The sequence below is a fragment of the Hoplias malabaricus genome, chromosome 15 (assembly GCF_029633855.1).
Source record: "Hoplias malabaricus isolate fHopMal1 chromosome 15, fHopMal1.hap1, whole genome shotgun sequence".
In the NCBI taxonomy this organism is placed as follows: Eukaryota; Metazoa; Chordata; class Actinopteri; order Characiformes; family Erythrinidae; genus Hoplias; species Hoplias malabaricus.
Window position 1 is genome coordinate 7,152,432 of NC_089814.1, and position 12,559 is coordinate 7,164,990.

Sequence of the window (12,559 nt, forward strand, 5' to 3'; positions counted from 1 at the left end):
ACAAAACTTGTTTCTGCCACTTAGTAAGTCAGAAGTCCCACTTAATCTTAAATTAAATCAAATCAAATCCGTGTACTAACATTACTAGATATGTGTTCCCTGTAGGAAAGATGTAGCTTGTTTATTTTTCACCTTTGTTGCTCAAACATTTGCACATACTATGTCCTTGTTAAGACTACAGACGGCAGACATAAAGACCTCTGTTAGTGAAAAATGTTTAATGAAAAGTGTTTAACCTTGGTGTTGTTTATGTGCTAGAAGACATATCATGAATGAAACATGGCTGGGCATTTCTGCTTTGAAATCGCAGTGTTCTGAAGACAGGCTTAAACGGGCAGATTCAGACAACCAGGTTTTCTGATGTCGAAAGTCCGAGTAGCCAATCCTGTCAACACTTGTAACTAAGATTTCAAGCTGTGGAGGAGGAGTAGGTGGGCACAGAGTTGGGTAATAGTTACATAACTATATTTAATGAATTTGTAAAATTAGAGCTAAGCCACATTTAAGCATTTGATGATAAAATATTTACATTTTATGAGAGATTCGTTTCTATGAGTTAAATTGATATTTAGACTGGGATTTTATGTAAAGAGTAATAATACGTAAGTTAATTTTAAAGATAATAACGGTGTCATTTTCTAAACTAAAAGTTTACACGTTGAAAATACATTTGAATCATTTGCATTGATGCATCTGATTCACTAAAAAGAACCGGTTCAAAAGGAGCGATTCTTTACCGACTCGGAACCTGAGTGCTCTTTGAGTGTGTGCGCGCCGCAGGTGAGTTGAGCGCCCCGCGCAGCAGCACGTGAACGTGGAGATGACTTCTTTTAGCGCTTTTTCTCTGGTCTCTACAGTTGTTCTGGAGTTCTGAAGCTTTATTGTTTTAGATTTTATCATTTTTTAAGCGGCGACGATGGACTAGAAGCCAAGTTTTGAAGGCGTTTGTTGTAGGAGCTGTTTGGAGTTCACTGTCACCTGAAGTATCTCACTCTGAGACTGAGCCCTGTCCTCTTTTGGGGGTTCTCAAAATGGCTTCGATATTTGGGAAGATTTTCCGTCTCCCCGCTTTGGACAAGAAGAAAGTGAAGCAGTATGAGCACGTCCACCGGGACCAGAACCCCAACGAGCAGTGGGAGATAGTGGGAGAACTGGGAGATGGGGCTTTTGGTAAAGTTTATAAGGTAAATTTCACCCTCCGCTTCTTTCATCAACCTTTATATTTTAACCTCTATCGACACAACAGCACAGACCCGTTTATTATTTATTTATTTATTTAGTAACTTAGTCTGAAGTGTATACTCCCTGCTCAAACTGGGCTGTGTCCCAATCAGCGCACTACCACTACCACACTAAACACGGTCGCATCTTGAGATGTCGTTAGTGTCGTGTGTATACTTCAGTATTTGGGATTTGACTGAAGTCTTGACGTAAAAGTATACGTTAAGTCTAGTTTATAAGCTTAGTTTACGCTTAACAATATATCACACCCAGAAGGGAGTTTACTAGTATAGTGTGTGTAGTAAAGTGGTATGTGTTGGAGGATAAACCTTGGAAGCGGGTTGTTTTTTGCCAGTGAATTGATTGAAGACTCTTCTCTGAAGCCTTTTCTGGAGAGAGAGACAATAGTTTTTAAGTTCATCCTCAGAGAGAGAAAGAGAGAGAGAGAGGGTGGCTCTAAAACCAGATCCAGTTCAGTTACTTCTGTTACCTTTACTTTGCTTGGTCATAATTCTGAGCTGTGTTGTTCTGTTGTGTGTCCTGTGTTCAATTCTTGCCTTGAGGTGTTTGCGTATTAGTTTCCTTTTTTTTCCCTCTCACAATCCAAAAATAACAGTGGTAACGGGAATCGCTGTGCAGCATTGTCTACAGGTGTGTGTCAATGAACGTGTGAAATTGACCACAGGTGTGTGACTGAGTGACTGGGTGAGTGTGTGTGAGTGAACGTGTGTTTGTGTGAGAGTGACCGTGTGTTTGTGTGTGAGTGAACGTGTGAAATTGACCACAGGTGTGTGATTGAGTGACAGGGTGAGTGTTTGTGTGTGAGTGAACGTGTGTTTGTGTGTGAGTGAACGTGTGTGAGAGTGACCGTGTGTTTGTGTGTGAGTGAACGTGTGAAATTGACCACAGGTGTGTGATTGAGTGACTGGGTGAGTGTGTGTGAGTGAACATGTGACTGTGTGTGTGAGATTGTCCACAGGTGTGTGTAAGTGAAAGTGTGAAATTGACCACAGGTGTGTGACTGTGTGAAATTGACCACAGGTGTGTGACTGAGTGACTGGGTGAGTATTTGTGTGAGAGTGAACATGTGTTTGTGTGAGAGTGGCCGTGTGAGTGAACGTGTGTGTGAGTGAACGTGTGAAATTGACCACAGGTGTGTGACTGAGTGACTGGGTGAGTATTTGTGTGAGAGTGAACATGTGTTTGTGTGAGAGTGGCCGTGTGAGTGAACGTGTGTGTGAGTGAACGTGTGAAATTGACCACAGGTGTGTGATTGAGTGACTGTGTGTGTGTAATGGTCCACAGGTGTGTGTGTGAGTGATGTGTTGTCATGTACTGGTGCTCTCTCCAGGCGGTGTTCCTGCCTCCTACCTAGTGATTCCGGGTAGGCTCTGGACTCAGAGTTCCCTGAACAGGAACGAAGCAGTTAATAAATGAATAAATAGTTGTAAATATTCTGAAGCTCTTTCCCACCTTTGGTTCGGCTGAGATTTCTCTCATAATCTCAAACTCACCCACTAGAGATTTTGGTAAGGGAGTTAAAGCTCTCCAGAACAAGAACATGGCCCTAACTGAGAGGTGGTCTCTCACCAGAGACTGTCTGGTTAATTGTGTTTGTCAGGTACTGGAGTGTGTGTACAGCGCTGTTACAGTTAAATGTGCATTCGTTAATATACTTTAGTGTTTAGTTTTCACTGCTGGAGTTCGTTAAAGTACCGACTGCATTTGTAAAGTGATCTGAGATGGAGTCCAGATGCTTATTTGTGAATTGATGATTGTTATAAAGTTAGTCCACCTTCAGTGAGAGCCTCATGTAGGGCTGGGCGATTAATCGAAAATTAATCGATATCGACAATCTTGTGTATATTGATTATATACATTTTTTTAAATTATTATTAATATTTTTTATTTCTGTTATGTCCCCACTGTGTGTTCATGTACTGTCTCTATAAAACCACGCTACCAAGCTGTGGTCATGTGATGTTTGCCCTATCTGCCACATGGAAGCAACCTAAATGCCGAAGCCAACCAAGCGACTCAAGCAGCTCGTTCCAAAGGAAAATACCTCGTCTGTGATTAGTACATACTGTGTTTTGACTATAATTAAGACGACACTGAACAAAAAGAAATCAAATGTAAACAATCTCACACCAAATATAAACGGTGCCCTAAAAACGAGAGGAACAAGCTCCCATCGACATTAGCTTTAACACTGGAGCGTATTTACAGCACAGGCCTAGACACTGAACTGTTAGGGTCACAAATACAACAACAAAGTAATCGTTCAGTAATCGTAATCGTGGTAAAATGTTGGATTCTTCAGTAGCTGAATTTCATTGGCTAAGGCTCCATCACTCAGTCTGTGTCCACAGTGGGTACATCTTTAAGCAGCTGACCTCAACAATTGAACAGATTTTCTTAATGTAGTTCCCTTGATTTCAGAATGCACTGTGAGTTTGTAGGCTACTGTTTTTAGTGTGAGTTATAGCCCTGTGGTCATAGGGAAGGTATGATCTCTCCACCCAAGTCTGTGTGTTGCAGTGGGTGGGGGTTGGAATCTGCTGTAGTTTTAGTGTGTGGAAGGAGTGGTGAATATATGAACTGAACTGGTGGATTGTCTACTGCATTTGACCCATCTGTACACACACACACACACACACACATAGCCGTGGGTGTTTTGAGAGAGGACACAGTGCTGTTCCTTCATTCCCCTGCCCCTGGTTGTTTCTTTGGAGGTCATGAAAATTGAAACGTCTGTAGCATGCTTTGGTCAGAGTACCACAAGGATCAAACAACACAGCAGCATCCTCCCCTGTCTAAACGGCCATATTTAGAATGGCTATGGAGCAGGTGCTTAAACAATGAGCCGCTCACCTTTCACCCCTGTGCGCCCACAGCAGTGAGGAGCAAGGAGCAGTGTCTGTGGTTTATAGCCATTTTTACTCAGTACTCTTATCTTTTCAATAAGTTTAACCTTGTTTTTGTGCGCTCACACAGATTAACGTCGAGCTCTGTGATTGGAGAGACTCAGACGAGGAGATGGTACGATTCTAAAGTCCCTGAGCTCTCCGTAAGACGCAGCAAAACATCAGAACTGTTCATTTATCACGTTTAGATTTAGGTAGCCTACAGAAAACTGACGTGGTTGTTTGATTTCAGAATGTGTGTTGCTAGGAGCTCTGGTGGTGTGTTGATAGGAGTGCTAATACACTGAAAATTATTATTATTTGTATATATATATTTTTCAAAATATTGTCCCTTTTTAAACCTGTAGTTAGTGGAGTTATTTTTGGCATCTGAAGTTTCTGTAGTTTTGCCCTGGAGCTGTGAGATACACTTGCGTATCTGGACAAACAGCAGAAACATCTAGAAAATGTTCAGTATTTGTGGGCTAAAATAGACATGGGTTTTGCATTACAACATTTGGTGATGTATAAGCATCCATTACTTGTCAGTGAAATCAGCCTCATAGCTCCAGTGCGAAACTGAAGAAGCAGATGTCAGAGGGATTAAGACGCCATGGACTGTTAACTTGTACACAAACTGGAGAGGAGTCTTGGAAAGAAGCCATGCGCCTGACCACCTCTGGGGGGGGGGGTTGAGTGATCCAGTCATAATGTGATACTCGTGGTTGGGAGCTATCAGATCACCCAGCCTTAGGTTAATATCAGGGTGCCTGAGATATAGTCACATTTCAGTTATGCACCTAGGGTTGGACAATATATTCATTCATTATCTGTAACCCTTATCCAGTACAGGGTCGCGGTGGGTCCAGAGCCTACCTGGAATCATTGGGCGCAAGGCAGGAACACACCCTGGAGGGGGCACCAGTCCTTCACAGGGCAACACACACACACACTCACACCTACGGACACTTGAGTCCCCAATCCACCTACCAACGTGTGTTTTTGGACTGTGGGAGGAAGGTGGAGCACCCGGAGGAAACCCACACAGACACAGGGAGAACACACCACAGTCCTCACAGACAGTCACCCGGAGGAAACCCACGCAGACACAGGGAGAACACACCACAGTCCTCACAGACAGTCACCCGGAGGAAACCCACGCAGACACAGGGAGAACACACTACACTCCTCACAGACAGTCACCCGGAGGAAACACACGCAGACACAGGGAGAACACACCACACTCCTCACAGACAGTCACCCGGAGGAAACCCACGCAGACACAGGGAGAACACACCACGCTCCTCACAGACAGTCACCCGGAGGAAACCCACGCAGACACAGAGCGAACACACCACGCTCCTCACAGACAGTCACCCGGAGGAAACCCACGCAGACACAGGGAGAACACACCACGCTCCTCACAGACAGTCACCCGGAGGAAACCCACGCAGACACAGGGAGAACACACCACGCTCCTCACAGACAGTCACCCGGAGGAAACCCACGCAGACACAGAGAGAACACACCACGCTCCTCACAGACAGTCACCCGGAGGAAACCCACGCAGACACAGAGAGAACACACCACGCTCCTCACAGACAGTCACCCGGAGGAAACCCACGCAGACACAGGGAGAACACACCACGCTCCTCACAGACAGTCACCCGGAGGAAACCCACGCAGACACAGAGAGAACACACCACACTCCTCACAGACAGTCACCCGGAGGAAACCCACGCAGACACAGGGAGAACACACCACGCTCCTCACAGACAGTCACCCGGAGGAAACCCACGCAGACACAGAGAGAACACACCACACTCCTCACAGACAGTCACCGGGGCGGGAATCGAACCCACAACCTTCAGGTCCCTGGAGCTGTGTATAATTATATATTATATATATATAATTATATAATATTGTCATACTGCTTCTGTTCAAATCTGATTCAACTCCTCTACTGCAGCTCATGATTTTTACGACGTGTATTTGTTGTGATAGCAGTAAACATTTGAACTGCACCGTGGCCCTGAAGAGCCTGAGTTTGACCCCTGCAGTAAGAAACGGGTCATCTTTAATTCTCAAGGTCCCTCAACCACATAGGACTCTGTTGCCCTTCATTATTTGACTCTGTTTATTTCAGGGATCCAAAAATATGTGCTCTGCTGCTAAAAACAACTAGTTTCAACATGCTTTATTGGTGTGGAGATACTGATCAGAAGGCCCTGAGCCCAATTCATACCAGAAATAAATAAATAAATGAATATATACACACACACACCCCTCCTGTGTTATTTTCAGGTGCAGTATTATTCAATTTTATATGATCATGATAGTATTAAGCCCATACAGCACACACAGAAACAGCGAGTCCTGGTACAGAATTGCACTGTTGTTAAAAGGTCTCAAATTACTGTTTCTATGTACAGACTATGTACCTTTTATATTACTTTCAGTGAATATTGATTAGTTGAAAAAAGACAGTTTTTCTGCTTTGGCACTTGTTTTAATGTAAAAATGGAGGCCACAGTTTATTTATTTTTAAATAGGACATGTTATATTTTGGGATCTGGAGTGCCTACCAACCCTCAATCAATGAAATAACACACTTCTTTGGGGCTGAATTAGTCACAAAACCTGGGATAAATCAGGCCGTTCTGATTCGGCTCAACTTGCCATGTCAAGTTCAGACTGATTAGAAATATTTGGCTCTCACATCATCTGAGCATCTTGGGTAAAACATGTAAAACAGACATGAGAAGAGAAGAGAAAATGGATTAAAAACAAGAGTAAAGAAGGAAGAGAACCAAGTTAAAATGGCAGAAAGGGACAGCTGCTGTGTGTTGAGCTCTAACTACTGTGCTGTATAATCCTTATGAGATTTTGACCAGAGCATGTCACAGACATTTTCCTTAAAGGCTAAGCAGCAGCTCTATGAAAGTGTCAAATAAATAAATCCAGTGGAGTTTGAGTTCCTAACTTGTGTTTATTGATAGTCAGAAAACATGTTATTTCTTACTAATTCAAGGAATAAGGTTTAAAAGACCGTTGGTCCCCCCCCCCCCCCCCCCCCCCCCCAACGGTGCTTGGAAACTCTAATAGGCGTCTTGCCTGTGACGTAGATGGTGGACAACAACTCTAGAAGCTGCACTTAATTTAATGCAAAATGACGAAAAGGTGTGTTGTTTTTGGCTGCAATCATTCAATGTACAGTGGGACATCTGTGAACAAATGGCCCAAAGATCCCAAAATATCCAGAAAATGGACTAAATTTGTCAATTTTAAACGGGCACTTTGGAAAGGACCATCCGCTCACTCCGTTATCTGTAGCTCATTTCACTGGCGCTTTTCCAACAATATGGGCATGTAAGGACACCAACGAAAGGTGTTCAAGAGCCTCTGTAACATGGAGGTAAACAGGGTAAGGACACTCACTTCGCCTGTTTTAGTTGGTGTTAGTTAACGTTAGCTTGACTTGCTAAACTCGGTGTCTCAGATTATACTCGGCTACGTAGCTGCATTACGGAGGTTTATAGTGTCGGATGAATTCGAGTTCGACTTCGATCACATTTACAAGAATAAAGGTGCCTCTAAATTTGAGTTTAGCTTATTGCTAGGCTATTGTCATGAATAATGTTGGTTATTTAGCTAGATACTGTCATAACAGTCAGTCATAACGGTGTTTTACCGCGGCGTTGTTCAGCTGTTGTCCACCAGTGACGTCACGGTTGCGTTCAAGAATTTCCGTAGCGAGCTCGGGTTTTTCCGTCGATTTAATAAAATTGTCAGTTTTAAAGCAAATTAAGCTGCTATTTTCATTTTTATTCATACTTATATCTGTCAGTAACTACAATAATGTGGAATATTCATGGAGGTCCTTTAAGTGGTGCTTAGCCTTTAAGATTTCAGAAATGTGTGTGGACTGTGGAAAAGTATGAAATATAGTCATCTTTAAAGAAAGTACATATTTTGAAGCGAATGATTTCCCATTAATATATTTCTGAGACCACAGGCAGTTATTGGGGAAGTTGAGTGTCAGCACTTCAGCGTGGAGCTGGAGAATGTGGCATTCAGGCTTTATCCTTGTGAAGAACCTTGTGGGAAGATATCATGCGGGAGAATGACGGCAGCGGCGGAGAAAGTACATCCTGACTTTCTGAAATGTCTTTATGAAATGAAGCACGTTGCAGTACATTCAGGCTTCTGTGGCAGATGTAAAGCCCTCCAGGCGTTTCGTAGAGTCACTGAAGGGCCTCAGAAATGCAGTAAAGCAACTTGCTGTAACGTGTGGAAGAGCTGGGCTGGTTTCAGCTGATACTAAGTTTGCGCCATGGTGTGTTGTGTAGATACATAGTTTATGCGCTGACTGCTGTGGGCTGTATGATGAGGTACTGCTTCAGTGATTAGAATCACATTCACTGGAGGATTCATTTCTGAGGCTGGGAAGATGAACAAAATGTATAGGATTTTTGGAAACCCATGTTTGTTTCGTTTTGAATAGATTTAGAATTACTCCCTAAATCATTTTTAATCTTTTACTTTAAATTGCATTAAAAGAAACGTTACATAAATCTACCCTCTGTTCCTTTACAGTTTTGAAGGTAGTTATTGAGTCCTTTCATGAAGGGTCCTGAAGGTGACACATTTGTAAACAGCCCTTTTACTTTTGGAGCGCTGCCACAGGAAGTCGTGGGCTCAGGTCTCAGAAAATTTCCTGAACTCAGCTTTCAAGCACGAGAAGCATGAGTCTTAAAGGAACAGTGTGATATAAAATTGGCATTGGACCAACCAGGACAAGTTTACTTCTGGAGTAAATGTACCTTAATTATTACGTGCTCACAAACTGCTTTCAGTTTCCTAAAGTAAATACAATATACGTGTTTAAGTGCTGTTTCAGACGCTGTGGCACAGTTACCTATGAACAGGGACACCAATGTTTTTCAATGCAAAGCACTATATCGAGTGTAAGAGGCACATAAAATATATCGCGTGTTCTCCCTGTGTCTGCGTGGGTTTCCTCCGGGTGACTGTCTGTGAGGAGTGTGGTGTGTTCTCCCTGTGTCTGCGTGGGTTTCCTCCGGGTGACTGTCTGTGAGGAGTGTGGTGTGTTCTCCCTGTGTCTGCGTGGGTTTCCTCCGGGTGACTGTCTGTGAGGAGTGTGGTGTGTTCTCCCTGTGTCTGCGTGGGTTTCCTCTGGGTGACTGTCTGTGAGGAGTGTGGTGTGTTCTCCCTGTGTCTGCGTGGGTTTCCTCTGGGTGACTGTCTGTGAGGAGTGTGGTGTGTTCTCCCTGTGTCTGTGTGGGTTTCCTCCGGGTGACTGTCTGTGAGGAGTGTGGTGTGTTCTCCCTGTGTCTGCGTGGGTTTCCTCAGGGTGACTGTCTGTGAGGAGTGTGGTGTGTTCTCTGTGTCTGCGTGGGTTTCCTCCGGGTGACTGTCTGTGAGGAGTGTGGTGTGTTCTCCCTGTGTCTGCGTGGGTTTCCTCCGAGTGACTGTCTGTGAGGAGTGTGGTGTGTTCTCCCTGTGTCTGCGTGGGTTTCCTCAGGGTGACTGTCTGTGAGGAGTGTGGTGTGTTCTCCCTGTGTCTACGTGGGTTTCCTCCCGGTGACTGCCTGCGAGGAGTGCGGTGTGTTCTCCCTGTGTCTGCGTGGGTTTCCTCCGGGTGACTGTCTGTGAGGAGTGTGGTGTGTTCTCCCTGTGTCTGCGTGGGTTTCCTCCGAGTGACTGTCTGTGAGGAGTGTGGTGTGTTCTCCCTGTGTCTGCGTGGGTTTCCTCAGGGTGACTGTCTGTGAGGAGTGTGGTGTGTTCTCTCTGTGTCTGCGTGGGTTTCCTCCGGGTGACTGTCTGTGAGGAGTGTGGTGTGTTCTCCCTGTGTCTGCGTGGGTTTCCTCAGGGTGACTGTCTGTGAGGAGCGTGGTGTGTTTTCCCTGTGTCTACGTGGGTTTCCTCCCGGTGACTGCCTGCGAGGAGTGTGGTGTGTTCTCCCTGCGTCTGCGTGGGTTTCCTCCGGGTGACTGTCTGTGAGGAATGTGGTGTGTTCTCCCTGTGTCTGCGTGGGTTTCCTCCGGGTGACTGCCTGCGAGGAGTGCGGTGTGTTCTCCCTGTGTCTGCGTGGGTTTCCTCCCGGTGACTATCTGCGAGGTCCCTAAACGGTAACATTACAGAAGATGGAATAACTTTCAAATAATTTTGGAGCAGTTCCATTGGTCCATTCATTATTGTGAAATGTTCACTCAACGTGAACGACCGCTGCTGTGTTCTATTACAGAGTACTGTGTTGTGCAGTGTCACCAATTACAGCAGTAAACTTTAAGATGGAAACACTTTAAATAGTGAAATTGTGCATAGCTCAAAATCTTACCTCATTCGTCAGGCTGTGTATTCATTCATTCATTTATTTGCATTTCATATAACTGCCTGATTAATGATTAATCTCTTCATTCAGCTGTTCAGACGTCTGGTTGCATAATTTTCTAGAACCTAGCATTTTATATCAGACCTCTCTCAATGACTTGACTTCTTACACAGACCCCACCCCCTCATTTCAGGGCACCATAATGTGTGGGACATAGCAGTTGTCTACTAGAGAAGCCGTAGCGTTTGATTGCTTCTCTTCAGCACATGGAATGTGATTTGGCTTGATTTCAGACTTTAAAGTGTGGGTCAGAGGGGCATTTCTGGGGAGAAATGTGCCTTTGTCTCACATGTTACAGAGGGCAATGTATATGCGGTTTCCTCTTGATCTTGTAAGTCTGCATAGAGTGTAAACATGTGACCATACACACAGCTCACCATTCGATATGATACACACTACTAGTTAACAATTACATGTTCTCACAATAATATGTGCAATGTTTGAATGCAAGAAAATAGCAGTTCTATCCTTATTGTTGCATTTTCTAACGGAATGGAGAAAGTGTAGTCGGTAGGTGTCGCAGTCACACAGCTCCAGGGTTCTGGTGTTCTGGGTTCAAGCCTCGTTCCAGGTGACTGTCTGTGAGGAGTGTGGTGTGTTCTCCCTGTGTCTGTGTGGGTTTCCTCCGGGTGACTGTCTGTGAGGAGTGTGGTGTGTTCTCCTCCCACCATCCAAAAACACACATTGGTAGATGGATTGGCGACTCAAGTGTCGGTAGGTGTGAATGTGTTGCCCTGCGACGGACTGGCGCCCCCTTCAGGGTGTATTCCCGCCTTGCGCCCAATAATAATAATAATAATTATTATTATTATTATTATTGGATACTTCAATTTGTACAAAATATATTAATTGCCAGAAGTATTTCGAGACCCAAAACCAAATATTATACACCAAATTATGGCTTTGGGTATCGTAATGGAATAGAGCAGAGTAATTGCTCGTTGTCTGTGATGCGTTATACGGTCTCCACAATAAATGTGTCTTGTTTGCTGAATGTGATACTGGGAGGTTTTGCTGCACTGTTACCCACCCCCACCCCTCCCCCGTCTGTGTGTGCTATGGTCAGGGTTCACCTCTGCCCAGATCACTTTAGTTTGCGGTGTGTTTAACCAGTATTTTGTGCAAACGCGGAGTGGCGTGGAATGGATGGGTGTGAAGTTGGCTGCTTTCTGCTTGCTCAGTTTTTCCGAGTCACCGAAGTGTCGCCACTCCTGCCTCTGTGATGTCACTCAGAAGCATCAAATACAGAGCTGGAAACTTTATCCTGTTCTCAGTGTTCTCCCGGTCATGTGACCTCAGGCCACAGGCAATACTCCTTAAGGCTACCTGACATAAACATGTGTAAATGTGTTGTTGCTTCCAGAACCTCTCTTACGTTTGAGGCCTGATGTGAATGTATCAGCAGGTTTGTGAATGGACGAATAATAATGTGTTTACGAAACCCCAGTGTCTGTAAATGGGTAAGAACAAAGTGTCTCGGTTGGGATTCTTAGTCCACAGTTGTGAGTGTGTGGTGCCCTGTGGTGGACTGCGTTCCTGCCTTACGCCCAGTCATTTCTGTTGATCTGCTCCTCAGGAAGTGTTAACATTAGTTCTATATAGAACTCAGGGTTCTCACTTAGGAACCATTGAAGAACCCTCGTTTTTAAAGACTGTATGTAAGAGCTGATGTGGGCGGGGTGCAGTGTTTGTTGCTATTTAAAGGAGGGTTGTTGTGTAATTGTTAATGATTAATGAAGCACACGTGCGGAGGTCACGGTGGCATTCTTTGACGCTGTTCTCCGATCAGCTGTGGTTGTTCATGTCGACTGTTGAAGCGTCTGAATGGGGAAGTGTGGCTGGACTGCAGTAACCTGCGCTGAGGGGAGTGTGATCCTCTCGAGATGAGTTCGTCAAATCACATGTTTCTGACACAGGAGTGAGGGAGTAATCTCTTTAACACATGAGTGTTGGGCTCCAGTGATAAGGAGGGCTGGTGTGGGCGTGGGGTCTCCTTTCTCTTTCTCTCTCTGTGTCT

At 44.6% G+C, this 12,559-nt stretch overlaps 1 protein-coding gene across 1 annotated transcript in view; it reads left to right on the forward strand.

Moving 5' to 3' along the window:
• The first annotated feature begins 773 nt into the window (after positions 1-773).
• stk10 (serine/threonine kinase 10) overlaps positions 774-12,559 on the forward strand; it is a 63,205-nt gene continuing 51,419 nt past the window's right edge. Inside the window, exon 1 of the mRNA XM_066645944.1 lies at positions 774-1,184. Coding sequence (XP_066502041.1) covers positions 1,032-1,184 — 153 coding nt within the window. The 5' untranslated portion in view covers positions 774-1,031. The remainder of the gene's footprint in view (positions 1,185-12,559) is intronic.